We start from the raw sequence: 22990 nt of genomic DNA, 5'->3' as shown, positions 1-22990 counted from the left end.
AGTTTAAGAATGTCGTAGAAATTCTCGACGTTCGAAATAAACTAAATTGGAGTCGCTAAAAGTGAATTGTCATCGAAATAAAGTGTCGTTCTTGTGAGTTGCTACTGCAGGGGTGTGGCTTGTTGTTGCAGGGCCTAAATATGTCCTAATGTGGGTTAGGTTGCTGCTGGTCTGAGCCACATGACCCCTCGTTACGTATAACTAAAGGCGTCACAAAATAAAGGCTAGACGCCCTATTTTGATATCGTATTTTTGAATAAGTCGTTTGGAGTTTATGTTGTATATTGTTGGTATGAATTGTTGCAGGTTGTTGTTGTTGGTTGGTTGTAGGTCTTAGGGACCTAATTGGAAATTCGTATAGGGCACATTATAGGGAAGGTGCTGCCCAATTTTCGTTAACGTCTTAACAAACTAAAGAACTAGTCGAGGAAACGACTAAGGAAATAGATTCTATTAATATGAAGGCATAACCAAATATGCTGGAAAGTTAAGAGTAGTTGATATTCGTATTACTTTCATATTGAATAGGTTCAAAAGACGAAGAGACGAGCAGAATAAAGGGTAACTCCCAAGAGGTAAGTAAAGCTTTCTCTTGGCATGTTTTGGTATAAGCTCGTACAACTATCTTTCTTTCCTTTTGGCAAGTTTTAGCCTTAAGTGAATTGTGTGTGGAATGTGGGAATAATTACATTCCCAAAACTCCAAGTACGCCTCATAACCCCTATCCACTGCTTAGTTTTGGAATTTCTGTAAGGATTGAGTATTGCCTGGTAAGGCTTCTACGTGTTAAAAAGTAGTGTGTGGAAAGCTATCTCTCATTTTCCTTGATACGTACTTGGTACAAAAATGAGATTATGATGCCATAATGATTCACCAAGCCCCATGATGGGCCGGGTACGAAATATTTGTATGCAGATCCCCTAAAAGAAAGTACAGACTACATAAAGCTTATTCTCTTTCTTCTTCTGGCATGTCTTAGTTGTAGGTTAAACATGATATGAGTTCCGAGATAACTCCATTCTTATCATCTCTTATTTACGTCTGACTATCGGACTTTTATAATAATTGAACTATTTCCCTGAAAACTTCTCTATGCTAAAGATATAACAAATGTACAGGCTACAAGTCTTACAGACTATATGTTAACAAATGTTTCTGGTTCCATAAGCGATTTGGCTTTAGTTTAGTACATGTCTAGGAGCCCCGAGATTATAATTGATATTGCCCATAATGGCATTTAGAAGTCACTCGAGATGACTACAATACTACTCGAGTCCTCTAACAAAATTTTAATCTTCTTATACAGTCAAGTCTCTAATAATGATTTAAATTGCATATAGTTACTCACTACTCTACTCGTGTATATTGTAACACTTCTTTCCCTGAGTCCCGGGCCAGGATATGTTCTCGTGCATAGTTCACTACATTATTCACTGAGTCCCTCAATAGAGGGCCAGGATACGTGTATAGATATATGATGATGTGATGTAATAAGGTGGAGATGGCACCAGACCTATGATGGTCCTATAGATATGATTCACCGAACCCCTGAAAGGGCCAGCTATATGGTATGACTTGAGCATGCATGCTTTCCTGATTCACAGAGTACAGGTACAGGTTTCAGATTTGATATATTATCCCCTGCTTCTCTATTTCGAATATACCTCCAGTGTATTATGTTACATTTTACATACTCAGTACATATGTCGTACTGACCCCCTTTCTCGGGGGGCTGCGTTCATGCCCGCAGGTACAAATGCAGGTTTTGGGAGTCTGTCAGCTTAGGATTCCATGCAGCTCAGCTGGAAGAGGCTCCATTGTATCGGGGCCTAATTTTTGATATTGTCCACTGATGTATAAAAATTGTTTTGTCCATTCGGGGGTACGACGGGGGCCCTGTCCCACCATATGTTGTCATTTATATGTTTAGAGGTCTGCAGACATGTATATGTGGGTTGTATCTGTCAGTTTGGTTCAGCTGGGTCTATATGATATATTGTACATGTTGTTATGTTATGGAAGCCTTGTCGGCTTGCGTGCCCTGTCATGTTGTGATACAAACAAAAAGGGCTACAGGTATATGTAAATGTTATCGCCCATTGGGGCTCTGTTATATGATATATTGTTTTATTTACAGTTCAATGTGATCACAGCTGATAGATATGTGTACGGGGGGTCCAGGTCGGACCCCAGTCGCGACCTACGGGGTTGGGTCGTGACAAAAGTGGTATCAGAGCAGTTCGTCCTTGGATTGTCTACAGACCGTGTCTAATAGAGTCTTGGTTATCGATGTGTTGCGCGCCACATCTATAAATAGGAAGCTATAGGACATTTAGGATGTTACCTTTCTTCTACATCTGAGATTGTGCTTTAGATCCGAGTCATAGGAAAAATTCCTTATACTAACCTTGGATCTTAACAGAAGGACGACACCAATAGAAGGAAGTAGTTGACGACATGGAAAGTTATGAAGCATACAGGTAAGTAAAGTAAATCCACAGAAGATATCCGGCGGGTAAGGTATTAAAATATAAAGTTGAAACCTGAAAGAAAAGCAGACAAAAAGTGCAACAAATGCAGTTTGAAGTGGGACATATGAGGTAAGTCCAGTATTTTTATATTATTGTTGACATTGAAAGCCCTGAGTGGCTGTGATATGAGATGACATTGAAAGCCCTGTGTGGCTGTGATATGATATGTATATATATATATATGTTGGCCCTGTGAGGCACTGTTGGTATTTTCTGCGTGCAGGTTTTGGCATAAGTAAGAAATGTAGAGAAAACTCTGCCGAAATTTTCCCAGAACAAGGAAAAGGAAATGAAGCATAGATTTTTGAGATGCCCGAGAAATTGATACCAAATACCCCTACTGTGTTTAACTAAAACTGTAAGAGGTATCCTTCAAGTCGCCGACAAGGGGCACCTTTTTTACTTGAAGAATTTTATTTCGGAGGAACAAAAGCTTAATTAAGTAGTAAAGTTCAGACTATGGTATCTCCAGCCGTATTTGTACTGTAGAAATATAAACAGAGGGCTCAAGGTGAAGGATAAGATGTCCCGCGAATGAGTTTCACTCTTTTTGAAAAAAATAGCAAGCCCTCAACTCCTAATTGTAAATTAGATGAGTTGTTCATAACTCGAGGATAAACTCAAAAGTAGACCAGGTAGGTCAAGTATTAGAAGAAGTATTGTGATGTTTAAGAGGTTCTGATTTCTTCCAACAATGGTTGGAAAATGATGTACGATAATAGTTTATAATTTGCCACCGACTAATTGGGGAAAGAACTTCTAACAGAAGCACCTCAAAGAGATGTCAGGAACCAAATATATATACGAGTTAAAAGGGGGATATGTAAGTATGAATTGAACAGTGTGATACGAGTATGCAGGGATAAATTGGAACCACTAGTAAGACGCACTTAGTACGCGTTGCCTAAGTTAAAGGCCTGCATTGAGAACGCAGTAAGAGTATGGGGATTAAGATACAAAGAAATGACGCGTGTACACAACGTCGCCCCAAAAATAGTGGAATCCTTAAGGGACGAGGAGGGAAAACTTAAGGAACAAATGACGCAACTTCTATTCGCCCCAAGAAGCAAAGGATATAGGTGGGGACAAAACAACAACTTCGAGAAAACCTGGAATAGTTATCGTCATAATACTAGTATTGCCTAATTGAAATTGGAACGACTACATGTACAAATAGAGGAAAGTACGAGTACCCTCTAAAGGGGGAAGTTAATGAGAAAATGGCAAAGGTAGGAGGAGGCAATTGATATAGCAATAAATGTGAGATAGACGTCTAAACTTCGATAAGATATCTTGCTAAACCAAGTTAGAAAGGTCCGGAAGTTACCAATAATTGGATGGAAGCCAGAATGCTACATAAGGTAGCGTTAAGAAGTTTGTGACGAGACCCTGAACAACATAACACTAGAAGGCGGCTGCATATAAAAAACAGAAGAATGTACCAATGAAAGGATATCGAATAATTCAAGAGACACTACAAAGGATAACGACAGTATGCTAGACCAAAAGCAAAAATGTTGGTTCTAGAGTTAGTCGCAAATGATGTTGCGATAGATAAATAACCAAAGAAAAAGGAATAGAAAGCCTCATGTGGTAGAAAATAAGGAGAAAACAAAGTGAATAAAGGATTATGGAGCTAAAGGTCTACACCGATACTAGATGCAAGATAACAGACGAAAAGACAGGGCAAAACATAAAGACTCGCGAGACAACACTGAGGTAAATCTGGAGCTAAGTTGAGTGCCCGCACCTCGTGGAAAAGGTTATAATGAAACGCAACATGAAGACTTCCCATAGAGGTCACCCATCCCAATATTACTCTCACCCCAGCACGCTTAACTTCGAAATTCTGATGGAACTTAATGCGTAAGTGCTGGTATGATCACACGAGATGGAAGAATCTGAACTAGCGACGGAGAAACGCTATGAGATTATGTACCCAGGGTATTATAAGATACGTTAAGGAAACTGTAACAAGGGCTTAAGAAAAACAAGAAGGATTAGCTAATTGCTAATTGATGATGCACTCGAATGCCACAGCTCTTCAACATAGAGCTAGTTAATGAGAGGGAAACCGCAGAATGGCTATATGGGCCAGTGGGTGAGGGAATTTCGACACCACTTGGTAGCCAACTCTGAGGGCGAAAAAGTAGGACCCAAAAGATCGAACGCCAGTTAAAGTTCTGAAAAGAGTCGAGAAGGACTATACGAGGCTAACGATTCCCAAATTATCAACGTCATTATGAACCTATTTTGTACTCTATAAGAGTAGTGTGCTATATGAGTTATTGTGAGTAGGCTAGCGAATCAGCTCATTTGCTTCCAAGCAAGACCACCTATGCCGCTAGAACTAGGTGAAGTTATATGACAATGAAGTAGTAAGGTTCCGTGAGGTTCCCTCATCTAATATCCGAGATAAAGGGACTTCAATTATAATTAACGCCTTGAGATCAGTCCAAGAAGAGATCAGGAGCACAAACAGTCTTAGTACCACATTTCTCCCTCGAGCTACTAAACAGACTGAGCGCACTATTAGACGCTAGAAGATATGTCACAAGCCGAGAGATTAACTTCGAAGGTAGCCGAAATGATTATCCCTCACTTATCAAGTTGCCTACAATAATAATTACTACTCTAGTATTCCAATGGCCCGACATGATTAAGCAAGCCATTGACTAAAAGCCCAGAGTCGGCAAGAATGATATACAGATAATCAACATCGACATACAGAGTTCAAGTTGATGATTGGATGTTCATCATAGGGTCACCTAGAAAAGGAAATTGACCCAAAATATGTTAGACGGTATCAAGTTACTCATAAGGTGGGCAACGTGGCTGGTAAGTTCAGCTTACCACCACATTTGGAAACTATACGCCCAGTCCAACAGATAAGAATGCTTCACAAAGATACTGATGAGACACCCAGGGTATATGCCATAGGTGAGGTCCAGGAGATGGAATCCGATGAGGAAAAACCTACCGCCATCCTAGATCGGCGAACTGAAAGATTGTAGAATAAAGACGTACCTTCCATCATGTTACGGTGGAAAAACCAAAACCAGAAAGAGGATGATCGGGGAATTGAAGAGAACATGAAATACAAGTATTCGCACCTGTAACCGATGTCTACAGGTAACTCCAACTCTTGAGCACTCTTATGTTAATAATATAGATGGGAATGTATGTGATAGCATAAAGGAAAGGAACCCCTCTATAATTTATATAAAGTCTTAAAGGAAGTTGCATTTAACATTCGGGGACGAATGTTCTAAAGGGGGGAAGAATGTTACACCCCACATCTTTGAACTCAGAAGGTCCCTTAAGTTACTTAGAAGCTAGTATGTGAGCCACTTAAGTTACGATACTATCAAACGGCTCTAAGGAAGGGAGAATATGATACCCCATACTAGAGAAGGTTGGAGATGAAATCATAAGAGTCCGGAAGGAATTGGAGGCCAAGTAATAGGTCGTAGGACTCGATTTATCTACGTAAGCTACTAACTTGGAAGTCTTACACACTTAAGCTATTGGAGTATGTACCAAGCTTGGGTAGCATGGGTTACATAGGCTCTTAAAATAAGACAAGATTACGAACCTACGAGAGGGAGCAAAAACTAGTTTCCGAAGTTATGAAAGTGAAGCAAGCAGGTGACAAGCAAGCAGGTGACTCACCTACTTGGTATGGACCCCACGCTGCCACGTTGCAATTTTGTGTTGGAAGCTTGGACGAGGTGTCACCCTAGGAGGCTGGCACGTGTCACCCTAGTGGGCTTCCACGTGTCACCTCCTAAGGAGGTGTATATATACATGTTGGCTGACTCTTTAACTTATTTTCCATCCAAAAACATCAGCCAAATGAGAGGAAAAACGTGAAGAACCAAAAGGAACAAGGCAGCAACGTTTTTGAAGAATTAAAGGTGAGTTCTTAGAATTTTCCTCCGTGAATTAATTATCTACAATGTTTTTCAAACATGTGGGGGTGTATAAATGTGTCTTAGGATGCCTACGGAACCATGGTTGCAGTTTACACTTGGAAAGAAATAAGAGAAAGTTGAAGGAGAAAATGTTAAGAACTAATTAACCAACACGTTTTTGGAAGGGACTGTTGTTAGTAATATTGGTATAACTTCTTGTGTACAGTTTCGTTTCCAATGATTTAATATGTTTTGGAAAGGTATTTCATAGGCCGATAACTTTCGTTCAGACTCTAAAATCCATTTTTACCTTTATCTTCTCGAAAAATGGTGATGAAGTGTAGAGGAGGTACTGCCCAGATTTGGTTTTGGAAATCCTACACGGACAGCTGTGAGTATTTTGGTCATATCTTTTTGTACAAAATTGATGTAGGGATGATTCGAAATTTTTTGCGACCCTAAGACACATGTATATAACTTTCATAAAGGACGTAAATCCTTTTTCCCTCCATTACCCTTTCGAAACGAAGCGACAAGGTAAAACAGTAAGCTGTCCAGATTACACATTTTGGATATTTTTGGCGAGTTTGACAAGTTTAACGTAAGGTAAGGACTTTCATTTTAAATTGGAGTTTATGGTATTTTTATATGGTGTATTACACCCCTTGTATGCTGCTGGAAGTTTAAGAATGTCGTAGAAATTCTCGATGTTCGAAATAAACTAAATTGGAGTCGCTAAAAGTGAATTGTCATCGAAATAAAGTGTCGTTCTTGTGAGTTGCTACTGCAGGGGTGTGGCTTGTTGTTGCAGGGCCTAAATATGTCCTAATGTGGGTTAGGTTGCTGCTGGTCTGAGCCACATGACCCCTCGTTACGTATAACTAAAGGCGTCACAAAATAAAGGCTAGACGCCCTATTTTGATATCGTATTTTTGAATAAGTCGTTTGGAGTTTATGTTGTATATTGTTGGTATGAATTGTTGCAGGTTGTTGTTGTTGGTTGGCTGTAGGTCTTAGGGACCTAATTGGAAATTCGGATAGGGCACATTATAGGGAAGGTGCTGCCCAATTTTCGTTAACGCCTTAACAAACTAAAGAACTAGTCGAGGAAACGACTAAGGAAATAGATTCTATTAATATGAAGGCATAACCAAATATGCTGGAAAGTTAAGAGTAGTTGATATTCGTATTACTTTCATATTGAATAGGTTCAAAAGACGACGAGACGAGCAGAATAAAGGGTAACTCCCAAGAGGTAAGTAAAGCTTTCTCTTGGCATGTTTTGGTATAAGCTCGTACAACTATCTTTCTTTCCTTTTGGCAAGTTTTAGCCTTAAGTGAATTGTGTGTGGAATGTGGGAATAATTACATTCCCAAAACTCCAAGTACGCCTCATAACCCCTATCCACTGCTTAGTTTTGGAATTTCTGTAAGGATTGAGTATTGCCTGGTAAGGCTTCTACGTGTTAAAAAGTAGTGTGTGGAAAGCTATCTCTCATTTTCCTTGATACGTACTTGGTACAAAAATGAGATTATGATGCCATAATGATTCACCAAGCCCCATGATGGGCCGGGTACGAAATATTTGTATGCAGATCCCCTAAAAGAAAGTACAGACTACATAAAGCTTATTCTCTTTCTTCTTCTGGCATGTCTTAGTTGTAGGTTAAACATGATATGAGTTCCGAGATAACTCCATTCTTATCATCTCTTATTTACGTCTGACTATCGGACTTTTATAATAATTGAACTATTTCCCTGAAAACTTCTCTATGCTAAAGATATAACAAATGTACAGGCTACAAGTCTTACAGACTATATGTTAACAAATGTTTCTGGTTCCATAAGCGATTTGGCTTTAGTTTAGTACATGTCTAGGAGCCCCGAGATTATAATTGATATTGCCCATAATGGCATTTAGAAGTCACTCGAGATGACTACAATACTACTCGAGTCCTCTAACAAAATTTTAATCTTCTTATACAGTCAAGTCTCTAATAATGATTTAAATTGCATATAGTTACTCACTACTCTACTCGTGTATATTGTAACACTTCTTTCCCTGAGTCCCGGGCCAGGATATGTTCTCGTGCACAGTTCACTACATTATTCACTGAGTCCCTCAATAGAGGGCCAGGATACGTGTATAGATATATGATGATGTGATGTAATAAGGTGGAGATGGCACCAGACCTATGATGGTCCTATAGATATGATTCACCGAACCCCTGAAAGGGCCAGCTATATGGTATGACTTGAGCATGCATGCTTTCCTGATTCACAGAGTACAGGTACAGGTTTCAGATTTGATATATTATCCCCTGCTTCTCTATTTCGAATATACCTCCAGTGTATTATGTTACATTTTACATACTCAGTACATATGTCGTACTGACCCCCTTTCTCGGGGGGCTGCGTTCATGCCCGCAGGTACAAATGCAGGTTTTGGGAGTCTGTCAGCTTAGGATTCCATGCAGCTCAGCTGGAAGAGGCTCCATTGTATCGGGGCCTAATTTTTGATATTGTCCACTGATGTATAAAAATTGTTTTGTCCATTCGGGGGTACGACGGGGGCCCTGTCCCGCCATATGTTGTCATTTATATGTTTAGAGGTCTGCAGACATGTATATGTGGATTGTATATGTCAGTTTGGTTCAGTTGGGTCTATATGATATATTGTACATGTTATGTTATGGCAGCCTTGTCGGCTTGCGTGCCCTATCATGTTGTGATACAAACAAAAAGAGCTACAGGTATATGTAAATGTTATCGCCCAGTGGGGCTCTGTTATATGATATATTGTTTTATTTACAGTTCAATGTGATCACAGCTGATAGATATGTATACGGGGGGTCCAGGTCGGACTCCAGTCGCGACCTACGGTGTTGGGTCGTGACAATCACAATCACAATAACAATAACAATAACAATCACAATAAATACAATAACAATCACAATAACAATCACAATAACAATAACAATAACAATAACAATAACAATAACAATAACAATAATAATAATAATAATAATAATAATAATGACAATAACAATAACAATAATAACAACAACAATAATAACAACAATAATAAGAAGAAGAAGAAATGGGTCATATCATAAATCTGTAGTTCGATACAAAATATACAAAAGAGGCTCGAATGTGACCAGGAAGACAAATTGACAGAAGACTAAATCCCCGGACCTGGTGTCACCTATACAGGAGCTACTAAGTACAAGTAGGCTATACATGTAAGATATATCTGACTAATAGTGTTACAAAAGTACAAAAGGAGGGAAGGAAGCAAGTCTCTAAACGTAAGGAGCTCACCATGATCCAAGTCTGCGACGACCAAAAAAGATCCAATGCTCATGGAAGGTGGCTCGTATTGAGAATTGCATCAGGATAAATTGCAGAAGTGTAGTATAAGTACCAAAATATGGGGTACTCAATAGGTATCATAGGTTGATCGAGCTTAGAAAGATCATGCATACATATACAGGAGTAGGATAGTACTACAACTACAATCTAATAGTACAACGAACAACAAATATCACTGTGCATACAAAAATTCACTAACTACCAAGAAAAGAGCATGCAAGTACACAAAAACCACGATCACATAATAAGACAACATGATGCAATATAATGGTCAAGTGCATAAATGTAAAAGCCCAGAAGAACCCTCGAGCTGCCCGAAATGGAACGTCAGACTCATCAACAATAAACTAATAACCTGGATATTTGTCGATGGGCCACCCGAAATGGAACCTCAAACTTATTAATGAATGAAATAATAAAATGTAGCCCAGAACTAAGTCAATGTGCAGCCTCGAATGGTACCTCAGACTTATAAATAGTAAACCAAAACATATGAAATAAAACCATGCAACCAAGTGCTACCTTGTCATTCAAGTCATGCAAGTTCAAGAATTCCAAGTCATCCGAATAAATTTTATTTTTTAAGACAACTCCAAAATAATCTATTTCCCTTCAAAAACAAGTTCCTTATGTAAAAGGAGAAAAGTATCTTTCTCCCATGGAGCCTAACATGTAGAAATATAGCAAAACCACTTAAAGGGGGCTTAAAACCCGAGTCTCCTTTCCTTACCAAGATCAAGTCATGCCAAATGCACAAGTAATTCATATGAATGCCACCAAGACAAAATAAACAAATCATACCACTAGTCACATCATGCAAAAATATGGTTAAACACCCATCACAGATCAATAGTACTAACCTGGAACTCCAGCCTGTCCAAATCCAAGGCCTCGGGCCCAACATTACAATCATAAAGCAATAAAAACCAAAAATAATACAAAGTCACCCAACAATCCCAAAGCACTCAAAACCCATAAAACTAAGTTTCATGCCGCCTAGAAGCATATTAAGGAGCTAAACTCGTCAAACAATCGAAGGATCAACCTAAGTTAAGGCTTAATGCTAAAGTCTAAGCTAAAACACCCAGATATGGCCATTTCAAATCTAAGGATCTTGCTGTTGTGTCCAAATGCACACGCAAGTGTACGTGGTCTCAAAAGTAATATAGTGACCCTTTTTAAGACCCGGATATCGAACCCACAGGAAAATACAATTAGGCGTTAGTTAGCTTTTCAATGAATCAAATTATTCATGTGTGTTTTCAAATAGTTGAGTTTATTTATATCTACAAACTAATTACACCAAAAACGATAAGAGAAACTGATTTAATGATATTAGAGAAATTTTATCAATTTAGAAAAGAGTCCCTGGGTTGTATCACTCATAGATTTTCAGTCTAAAATTCTTTACTTTGGTATCCAATGGGTTTTTCAATTACTGATTTACGGGTTCATTTTATAATTATGATCTTTCGACCTCTAATTGCCTACTCTTGTTAACAACTTAACTACATCTTTGAGCGGGGATAAGAATGAACCAATAAAAATGCATAGATCTTATCATCCTTTTTAGTAACCAAATATGGTGTATAGATATGTTTCACGGTCATTCTATACACGAATTATTCTAGACAATTCTAGAACAATATGCACCTTATATTCTAGTGTTCTATCACTTTTCGTCTTTCAAATTCTGGGTGGACAACAAATTTGTTCTAATAGTGATCAAGCATTAAAACAATCAAAATAAGAATATAAGAGTAATCACATACAAAACCCATTTTCAACTAAAGAAAACATCATTTAAACCTTCATCTTGTGGCTACAACCCAAGAACAAGGGGATTTAGCCACTCATAGTGTGTAAAATATTTACATAAATCATTAATAACATAAAAACTTGAATTCAAAATGAAAGAAAAGAAGAAAATATCACCAAAAGTAGCTCTTCCTTCATCTTCTTAAACTCTAAACCTAACAATCTAATCTACTTTTTAATAAAATATGTAAAGGTATTATTTGTAGCCCAAAAAATGTAGAATTAAAGTAGGCACACTGAAGTCCACGATGCGGACTTGGTTCAGTTCAATACAATATTTCATTTTCTGTGTAGGCATGAATTTGTGTTATCCAGAAACCAGGTCCACGATGCGGACCTAGCGTGTATCACACTATTTCATCAAATAAATTCCAAGTTTTGAAATTAAATCTTGGAAGCCAAGTGCGCGATGCGGACACACTTCCTTATAGTGTATTTTCTTCACATTGTGTTCCCAACTTCTCCTCTTAGCTCCACTTTCTATCTGATCATGTTTTAAATGTTCATTCTTTCCCAATCAGTCCTGAAAGTGTCTAATCACATTAGTTTGTTACAACAATACAAAAATACAATAATATAAACTACATTCTAGGAATTTGCTCTCAACTTGACCAATGAATTATGGGTTTTATTTGTTATTAGGCGTATAAATGTACCCAAGATCACCACCCCATACTTATAACTTTATTAGTCCTCGAACAAACTTCAGTTTTATTCCTAAAATAACAAATCCATAATATACAAAACAATTCTACCAAACCACACTGATTGCACAATTAGCTTATCTTACAAACACATGTAAAATTTCTGTTTTAACCAACTGACTAACTCAACACCACATAGAATCGAGATTTGACTCTGTAATGAAATAACTCATATGGTTTGTTAAATTAAAATTTATGCATAACTACCATTTCTTCATTAAACATGTTCCCTCACTAAGAAGGAATTTACCCATACTCTCACAGTTACGTTAATATGTATTTAGACACAATTTTGCTCACTCTCTCAAATGAAATTACAAGTTGCTCAAGATGAACCATAGGCTTTCCATTAGTGTATCAAATAGATCTATTAAGGCAGCTAAGACTTAAGGATCACTTAGGACTTTTTTAGGTTGTAATGTGGGCTAGGAGATGGGTAGGTAGAAATTTGGACATGTATAGTGACTTGATTCCTAAGCGCTTTCAACACCTTACATTCTTTAATTCCTTTCAAGTACTTCATAACCTTATTCTTACCACTTTGTTATTTCGTTAGCTTAACCTTTTACTTCATTATCTGTGTAGAGAAATTTCTAACTTCAACCATAATGTGGTTGAAGTTCTTTTCATTTTCCACAAGCTTGTCTTCCCTAACACAAGATTTTATTTCAATTAATTGCACCAATGGTTTTATTCTTAGTAACCCAAGATTTTTAACCTCCCGTTTCTCCATTTTTTTCTTTTCCAAAGAGCTTGGCTTTTTGGATCAAAATTATGGTCTTAGAAAAAATAAAAATAGACTTCAAACTAGGCTACCAAAGAATCAAGTCAAAGGCTCAAAAGAGATAACTATAGATTTATATTAAGGTGGGTACACAAGTGGTTTTAAAATGAGGTTACCAACGAATTGCCTAGATCCTTTCTCTAAATTCTAAACTTCTGTTAATTTCACTACTCATACACAGGGCAAGTTCTAGCAATCAAAAGCAACCAGGATTATACAATTAACCGTACTCAAACTGCATATATTTAATTTTAGAACGAAAATTCTTCAAAAACTTCAACCACAATTACATGAATTTAACATTATTCAAAATCTAACAACAAAGTTTTAGGTGTCTTAATTTAGTCAATTATTTTATATGGTTCAAAGGAACTATCCATGGACAAAGAACCGAAAACAAATTCCATGAAACCCAAGTTCAGAAAAAAGAAAATAAACAAGTACCTCTCCAGATGAATCACAAAATAAATCTAACACAAGTAACAACAATTACAATCCAAATAAAACAGAACATCAAACTTACAAAAAAAATAGATATGGTTTAAATAGACAGACTTCACCCCACACTTAGAGGTGGGCACTATCCTCAGGAGCTCAAGTTAGTAGACTTCCCTGTCTACTCATCCATCTGTCCACCAGTAACCGGATCTTCCACCGCTAGGGGGTCAAACTTTGTGTCCTCCAAATCTGACTCCACGTCTGATCTGGTCCTCCTTCTATCCTCATATGTGGGGATGTCATCTTCAGTAGGCTCATTAAAGTTATGTCCCAGTACGTGGACAACCATAGTATGCTCATTCAGCGAGTATTGTCTATCATCCTCACAGAGTTCCTCTTCAGTTAAAGCTCTCCCTCCGGTGCGGTGTCAAAGCATTTCCAAGATAAACATGCTGGCTGTGATCATATCATCATACCTCATGAGCTCCTGGGTAGTGAGGACTAGGCTGTGAGTATAGTCTGGCCCCTTGATATTTGTGACATCATAAGAATCTGAGGGAAGGGGGCCATATAATCATGTTGTTCCTTGGGGACCCCAGCCCTTTGACATATATCTATGATGAGGCCTCTGAATGCAAACCCCCTGCCTCGATGAACTCTACACTTCCTGATAGTAGATTTGATCATAGCACCAACATTCAAATCTATCCCTTTCATAATGGCATAGACCAAGCACACTAAGTCCTGCGTTAATTCTGTGGAGTGGAGGCCTGGAATAAGGCTTTGCATAATAATTTTTACCCACACACATGCTTCTTTGTTAAGATGCGCGTATGGTAATATGTTGTGGTAGCCCTAAAGATCGTGACTCAAACTCACTTTGCAGTCGACCTAGGCCCCCACAAAGTATGTCAGACATCCCTGTATGGCGATTGAATGTTCAAATATTTCAAGGCGGTGGTTGGCAGCTCGGGCGTTCCCTATATCTCATTTATTACCATGGGAGATAGAGAAACATCAACCCTTCGGACTGTGATGTAATGTGTGCACTAATCAGGTTGATAGTTTACATAGAATTCTCTTACCACGTGCAAATTTCACGACTTTGGGTTAGCAAACAAGAAATGCATATTCAATTCCTCTATTCTCCACATTATTTGGGGGTAGTCTCTGACTAATTTTTCTTCATCAAATAGTATGTCGGAGAGATAGCAAGATTGAGTGTGTCGTTTATACTAATTTTTCCCAATTGGATGCACCTCTTTTGTGCCAAATCGATAAGATTGGCCTCGAGGCATGGGTGGGGTTAGTGGTATAGAGGGTGCCCTCCTCTCTCTTTTCCTGGTGGTTCCTTTCCTGACCTTCGGCTGGATGACATTTTCACTGCAAATAAGCCACCCAAAAATAATATATAAGAACCTAAATGTGCATTTGACTTTCAGGCCCGTACCCCACACTTAATCATTTCATTAGTATGCAAGTGATATAAAGGTACTCAGACTTCCCTTCATTTGAATACTATGCACACATATGCTAACAAACCAACCCATACTTCAAATAATCAACATAGTGAGTCCAATACTACACGAATTCAAAATAGCCTCCCGTAATCTAGCATATCTCTCAAAAATCAACATACATGATTCAATACTACAAGCCACTTCAACCCCAACTTCAGAGCACACAGATAAACTCATGATTAATCCAACATAGTATTCAAGTTCAAGCATAAATGTGCATACATGATCACCACTACTACAACCATGTTTTCAACCCAAGAATTGGAAGAATATAAACTTCACTTCACATTATTTTCACAATTCAAACAAACTTCAACACATTACTTTATGCATGTTTACTCAAGAATTCAACACACATTATCATACTAATCACAACATCCAATTTTTTCTAATCATCAAAAATAGAGTTAGGTTACAAGAACTTAACCTATAATAAGTTAACCACAAGAAGCAATTCCTAAGCAACTTGACGCACCTAATAAGTATTTTAATCTAAGAACCATGAAAATCAATTATATTGAGTCAAAACTTAAGGCCCAAGAACTTACTTATGTAGATTTCAAATATTTATGAGCCCGTTTGGATTGGCTTTAAGTTGGTCAAAATCAACTTAAAGCCCCTTTTTAGCTTTTGCACGTGTTTGCCTAATGCTGACTTTAAGTCATAAAGTTCTTAAAGTCAGTCAAAAATGAAAAGTTAGGATTCCTAACTTTTTTTTTTCCAAAGTGCTTAAAGTCATTTTCTTTGACCATGGAAATTACTTTTATATTATACCCTTGTATTTTAACTAAATTCCCAAACTACTTTTTTTTATTCTTTTAACCCTAAAATTCACATCATAAGCACTTTTATCCAAACACTCAACTGCTTATTTATAAAATATACTTTCAGCACTTCAAAGTTCTAAAAGCACTTCATACATAAAAGTTACTTTTTTTAAGCCAATCCAAACGGGCTCTATGTCATAAAAGTAGTTCAAGAACATATACCTTGTTGGTGTGCAGTAGAAACCCAAAAGAATTTTGCTTGAAATTGTTGAATGCGTCATGGATTTTACCTTAGAAGAAAGGAGTTTTGAGATTCAAAAAGAGAAAGAAAACGGTTCAAAGTTGAAAAAATAAAGTTAAATGGGTCTTTTTCGGTGTTTTAACGCTAATTTCATCCAGTGCACCCATTAAAAATGGGTTAAACCCATCTTTTTAAATGAAGAATTGCGAAAAATGTCTCAGGCCCGCAATGTGAACTTGCCGCGGACCTTACTATTTAGCCTCCAAAAATTTCAGACTGCATTTTGTACTGAAATCTGCCAGGTGCGGACCTGGCGCGCACCTTACTTGAAACTTATTTCCACCAAAACCATTCGAAAATTGTTTAAAAACATACCTAAGTAAAATTTGAATTGATATGGAAGAGTTCCGCGAAGCGGACTTGTCTCGTACCTCTCTTTGAAGGCTTCGGCCAAATTTTCTTTTTATTTTCTTTTATTTTATAAACTAACTTATACACTGAAACAAAATGAAATTTTAACATACCCAAAAAAATCCATTATAATTTCTAATTAAAAAACATGTTACATTACCTCATAGTTTGCCTCCCGCGTAATACCTTATTTATCATCGTGGCATAACTTAACGCCTTCATCTTTCGTCCTCAAGCTCTACAGCTTCCTCTTCACTGTCCACATCATTACTAAAGTAGTGCTTGACTCTTTGCCCATTAACTAGAAACGTAGACATTTTTTATGCATTTCATAGTTCCACAGCTCCATGAGGTATCATACATACCACTTCAAAAGGGCCACTCCACTTGGATCTTAATTTCCCTGGAAAAAGTTTGAGTATAGAGTTTAAAAGAAGTACCTTTTGCCCTGTTTCGAAAGTGCGAGTGATAATGTTCTTATCATGCCATCGCTTTTTTTTCTCCTTGTAAAGCTTGCCATTTTCATAGGCCCAGAGCCTAAACTCCTCCAACTCATGCAATTGGTCCAACCGCTTTCTCCATGCTAACTTTGAATCAAGATTCATGTCACGACCCTACCCCGTGGGCCGCAACTGGGGTCCGACCTAGACTCCAATATATGTATCTATCAGATATAATAACTATACATATGTACCCTAGTGGGTGATAAAATTTTCATACACATGTAGCCTCTTTCATTTGCATCATGTCATAAAAGGGCAAGCGAGCCGACAAGGCTACCATAACATAATAACATTTACAACTCATACATATGTCTACAGACTTCTAAGAATAGTAATAGTAACATATGATGGGACAGGGCCCCCGCCGTACCCCTGAATAAACAAATATATATATATATATCAAATGACCAGTATCAAAAGTTAGGCTCCGGAACAGTGGAGCACTTTCAACATTGCTGAGTAGAAACCCTAAGCTGGTGGATCTCCAAAATGAACATCTGTACTTGTGGGCATGAAATGCAGCCTCCCAAAGAAAGAGGGTCAGTACGATATATGTACTGAGTATATAAAGTATGGACTGTAATAAGTAAAGTCATTACCAGAGCAGAATGTGCAAAACTAAGCAAGGTATCCAGAAATATCAAAATGCTTATCATAACCACAGATAAGGTATGCAGAAAAACATATGCCATATCCGTCCCCATTATGGGACTCGGTGAACAAATTATGGTCGCCGCCCCGTCACTAGAGCCACAGCATATCATAACTCCAGAGTAGGGAATATCTCCATAATAGATCATATCATATCAGATGGTCATATCAGTTCATATCATATCATATATGTACATGGCACATCATAACTCTACAAATCCTATGTACAAGTCGTACATGCCCCCTCACATCGGGGCACGGCGAACAATACAAAGAAGTACACATAATAACAAATCCTGGCCCAGGCTCAGTAAAGGAAGCATTGAGGCATCCACGAATGGAGTAGTGAGAAACTATATGCAATTTAAATCATATTTGATACTAGATGGAATAATCAAAATGAGCTATCATTCAAAATCAAGACAAGAGTCATATCAAGTACCTTTTGAAAGTTACTATGGGTTATATAAAAATAGAACTTTTGGGAATCATATACACATATCAAGGCATAACAAATATCTTTTGGAAAATCAAGAAGTTGGCCATCCTAGCGGCTCTACGAATAGGAACTTCCTTGGGATCATATAAAAGTCATATACTTGCTTCATAAAAACCATGTCAACAAGGAAGATTAGCTTTACATATTTATACCCAAAACATTCCAAGAGATAGAATAAGCTTAATACACTTATGCCGAAGATGTGCCAAAAGAAAGTCTAAGCTTTACACACTTATGCCAAAAACATGCCAAAAGAAGGAAACGTTAGCTTTACATACCTCTTACGGATTACTCTTAACACGTTCACCTCGTCGTTTCTTGAACCTATTTAACATGAAAGCAATATGAGTATCAACAACCCTTGACTTTCCAGTGTCTTAAGTTACATACGAGTATTCATAGAACTCATCTCTTCACTCGCCTTCTCAACTAGTTCCTTAGTTAGTTAAGGAGTTAACGAAAATCGGGCAGCATCTCCCCTATAATATGCCCTATCCGAATTTGCAATTAGATCCCTAATCTCTACAGCCAACCGACAAAAACAAGCTGCAGCTCATATACAACTAAAACATGGCAATATTACACAATATAAGCTCCAAACAACTTGCTAAAAATTACGATACCAAAATAGGATTTCTAGACTTTATTTCGTAAAACCTTTAATTATACGAAATGAGGGGTCATGTGGCTACAAACAGAAGCCCCCACACCTCTTTTAGAATACTTTTAGGCCCGTGAAACACACCACCACACACCTGCATCAGCACACCAGAAGCACAACACCTTGCTTCGACTATAATTTAACTATAGCGACTCCAATTTAGTTTGCGTCGAACGTTAAACATTTCTACGACATTTTTACATGTCCAGAAGCATAAAAGGTGTGTAATACACCCTATAAAAACACCATAAACTTCAAATTGGAATAAAATACCTTACCTTACCCGAAATTGGCCAAAACCCACCAAAATTGCCTCTCGGAACTTCTCTAAATGTGCTGAAATTTCGTGGCTGCTTGCTATCCATTTGGTGCTGCTCCAAATCATAAATTTATATCATTAACACTCTCATAACCTGTACAAACCCTTATAAAAATGTGGGAGAAGAGAACCAAGCCATACCTTGCTAAAACTTACTAAAACTTGTCTCGGAAGTTCTCTTAGTATGCTGAAAAGTAGTGGGTTGTTTGTGTCGCTTCTTCGCTGCCCCAAATAGAAATTTTTCTTTATTAAAAACTGGTATATCACCGTAGGATACCTTAAATAATTTATTCATAGAACGAAATCAGAAACCTTACCTTAAATTGAGCCAACCCGTGGCTGCCCTCTCTTGCCTTCAACGTTTTTCTCTTCTTTTTTCCAAAGAGAGCATGCTGAAAATGAATTATATCTCAGCATAATATACATATATACACCTCCTTAGAATGATCCACGTGGCATCCCCTTAGGGGTGATATGTGGCAGCCTCCTAGGGCACCACCTCAGCCCATGCAGCCCCTCACATGCTTCCCTATGGTAATGGGGTCTACCCCAAGCTGTTGCATCACCTACTTGACCTTAATTAGGTGCATCACCTTTTTTTCCAAGTAGGTGCATCACCTACTTGCTTCGAGTAGGTGCATCATTTCCTTATTTCTCTTTTGTGAGCTCGTAATCTTGTCTCACTTCAAGAGCCTATGTATTCTTTTCTACTTAAGCTCGAAGTGTACTCAAGTATCTTAGTTATGTAAGATGTCCAAGTCGGTATCTTACGCAAGCAATTCGAGTCCTACGACCCATTACTTGGCCTCCAACTCCTTCTAGATTCTTATAACCCTATTTCCAATCTTTCCTATTATGGGATATCTCATTCTTCTTTCCTTAGAGTTATTTGATATGTGGTGGATAATCTAGAGCACACGACACTTTTCAAGAGACTTAAGACAGTGTCCCAGGGTGCAAAAGTACGGGGCATAACAATTCAGCTTCTTGATTGCCCAATATGCTCGGTATTGTAATTCAACCGACAAGTGACATGCTTTACCAAATACCATCTGATATGAAAAGGCCCTGATGGGTGTTTTGTATGCCATTCAGTTGCCCAAAGTGCTTCATCTAACTTCTTTGACCAATCTTTCCTTTGTGCTTTCCAGTCTTTTATAATATTTGCTTCACCTATTGTTGGATACTCGACCTGCCCACTGGTTTGTGGATGATATGTTGTAGCCACTTTATACCTCACCCCGTACTTAGCAAAGAGATTCTTCACTGTTTGATTTATGAAGTGTGATCCTCCATCGCTGATAATTGCTCTAGGAGTGCCAAATCGAGTGAAGATGTTCTTTTTGAGAAACTTGGTCACCACCTTTAAGTCATTAGTGGAAAGAGCTACAGTTTAAACCCACTTGGACACGTAATATACTTCTACTAAGATATACTATTTCCATAAGATGATGGAAACAGACCCATGAAATACATGCCCATACATCAAAAATTATGATTCCAGGATGTATCTCAATGGCATTTCATGTCTTTTTTAGATGGTGCCCATTCGTTGGCATTGGTCGCAGTTCTTCACATACCCTGCAGCATCTTTAAATAATGTAGGCCAAAAGAAACCAGATTGAAGTACCTTATGCCTAGTTTTCTCTCCTCTATGACGACCGCCATATGGTGATGAGTGGAAACTATCTAACACTAGGCACACCTCGATTTTTGGCACACACCTTCTTTCTATTTGGTCTATTCCCTGCTTGAATAAGTAAGGCTCGTCCCATATGTATAACATGACATCATGCATAAGCTTTTTCTTCTGCTGTGAGGTTGCATCAAAAGGAAATACTCCACTAACCAGGTAATTGACGACATTTGCGTAACACGACAATTTAGTCACCTCTAGGGACAATAGCTTCCCATATGGAAATTCTTCTTTAATATGCAGTTGTTCTCCAACAAGTGTTGAACTCTTTAACCTACAAAGGTGATCAGCAACTTAATTCTCATAGCCCTTGTAATCCTTGACCTCGATATTAAACTTTTATAGCAATAAGATCTATCTTATGAGCCTTGGCTTTGCATCTTTCTTGTTGAATAGGTAACTAAGAGATGCATGGTCAGTTTGAAAAATTACTTTAATACCTACCAGATAGGATATGAACTTGTCGAATACATAAACCAGCACCAACGTCTCTTTCTCGGTGACTGTGTAGTTGGCTTGAGTTGAATCAAGGGTCTTGCTTGCATAGTAAATAGAGTGAAAGATCTTCTCTTTTTGCTACCCTAAGATTGCTCCTACTGCTACATCACTGGCATCACACATAAGCTCAAAAAGTAGCTCCCAATTAAGAGCAATTAAAATTGGAGCCTCTATAAGCTTCTTCTTCAATAACTCAAAGGCCTGCATACATTTATCATTGAATGTGAATTTTATTTCCTTATCCAACAAACTACACATGGGACTAGTTATTTTTGCAAAATCCTCGATGAACCTTCTATAAAACCCTATATGTCCTAAGAAACTGCACACTCCTTTTATTGAAATCAGGGGTGATAACTTCTCTATCACTTCTATCTTGGCTTTGTGTACTGCCATCCCTTGTTTTGATACTTTGTGACCTAAGACAATCCCTTCTGTTATTAGAAAATGACATTTTTCCCAGTTCAGGACAAGATTTATCTTTTCGCACCTTGCCAACACCTTGTCTAAGTTCTATAAACATAAATCGAATGATTTCCCAAAGATTGAGAAGTCATCCATAAAAATTTCCATAAAATCTTTGACCATGCCATGAAAGATTGCCATCATACACCTTTGAAACATTGCTGGAGCATTGGACAATCCAAATGGCATACACTTAACGGCATATGTTGCATAGGGAAAAGTGAACGTAGTTTTTTCCTAATCTTCGTGTGCAATTGAGACTTGATTATATCCTGAATATCCATCCAAGAAACAGTAGTACTCCTATCCGGCCAACCTGTCTAGCATTTGATCAATAAAAAGAACTGAGTAGTGATCTTTTCTTGTAGCTTCATTCAACTTGCGATAATCTATGCAAATTCTCTATCCAGTGACTGTTCTAGTGGGGATTAACTCATTCTTTTCATTTGTGATCACAGTCATTCCTCCTTTTTAGGAATACACTACACTGGACTTACCTATTTGCTGTCTGAGAGGGGATATATGATACCTGCTCTAGACACTTAATAACCTCTTTCCTCACTACATCCTTCATTATTGGATTCAATCTACGCTGAGGTTGTGCGACTGGTTTATGTCCTTCCTCCATAAAGAACTTATGCATGCACAAGGCTAGGCTAAATCCATATAGATCAGCCATTTTCCAACCCATAGCTTTCTTTCTTCATCTAAGAACCAATAGAGCTGTAAGGACCTGCATTTCAGACAAAAACGATAAGAGGATTACCGGTAACTTATCATTAGGACCGAGGAATGCGTACCTGAGATGGGAAGGCAATGGTTTCAACTCTAATTTAGGAGCTTCCTCAATTGAGGGTTGGGGTGAAGGACCCAACACTCTGTTCAATGGTTCTACCTATTTTTCCACATGCTCACATTATGAGCATCTAACACACCAACAATTTCTTGTGTTGTTACATCACCTTCTATGTCTTAACCCACTAATACTTTTTCAAGTGGATCCTTTAATTACACATATTTCTCTGCCACTACTTCCTCAATTATTGTTATCGCAGATAACTCTTCATATATGGCAGGCAATTTCAATGCGTTGTACACATGAAATACTTCCACCTTATTATGAGCTCTCATTGTGAGTCACCTGGCCGCTACATCTATCAAAGCCCCTCTTGTTGCCAAGAATGGGTGTCTAAAA

At 38.0% G+C, this 22990-nt stretch overlaps 1 protein-coding gene and 1 pseudogene across 1 annotated transcript; both read right to left on the bottom strand.

The window, feature by feature from the left end:
• Positions 1–4301: 4301 nt before the first annotated feature.
• Positions 4302–4421, bottom strand: LOC129888060 (5S ribosomal RNA; annotated as a pseudogene).
• Positions 4422–20115: 15694 nt separating this feature from the next.
• LOC129884252 (uncharacterized) lies at positions 20116–22474 on the bottom strand. Its single transcript, XM_055958580.1, has 4 exons — positions 22325–22474; positions 21413–21531; positions 20767–21106; positions 20116–20499 (listed from the first exon to the last, which is right to left on the bottom strand). The coding sequence occupies exons 1-4, from the start codon at positions 22472–22474 to the stop codon at positions 20116–20118; spliced, it is 993 nt and encodes a 330-aa protein (XP_055814555.1).
• Positions 22475–22990: the final 516 nt, after the last annotated feature.

The sequence above is a fragment of the Solanum dulcamara genome, chromosome 4, assembly GCF_947179165.1.
Source record: "Solanum dulcamara chromosome 4, daSolDulc1.2, whole genome shotgun sequence".
Lineage (NCBI taxonomy): Eukaryota > Viridiplantae > Streptophyta > Magnoliopsida > Solanales > Solanaceae > Solanum > Solanum dulcamara.
The sequence above is the reverse complement of the archived record's forward strand: the minus strand, read 5'-3'. Positions and strand labels throughout refer to the sequence as shown.

Coding starts and splice junctions, on each gene's coding strand:
- LOC129884252 (XM_055958580.1), bottom strand. CDS start 22,474: ATGGCTGATCTATATGGATTTAGCCTAGCCTTGTGCATGCATAAGTTC. Junction 21,107..21,412: donor GCAGTAGGAGCAATCTTAGG/GTAGCAAAAAGA, acceptor TCACCTTTGTAG/GTTAAAGAGTTCAACACTTG. Junction 20,500..20,766: donor GAGAGAAAACTAGGCATAAG/GTACTTCAATCT, acceptor AATGACTTAAAG/GTGGTGACCAAGTTTCTCAA.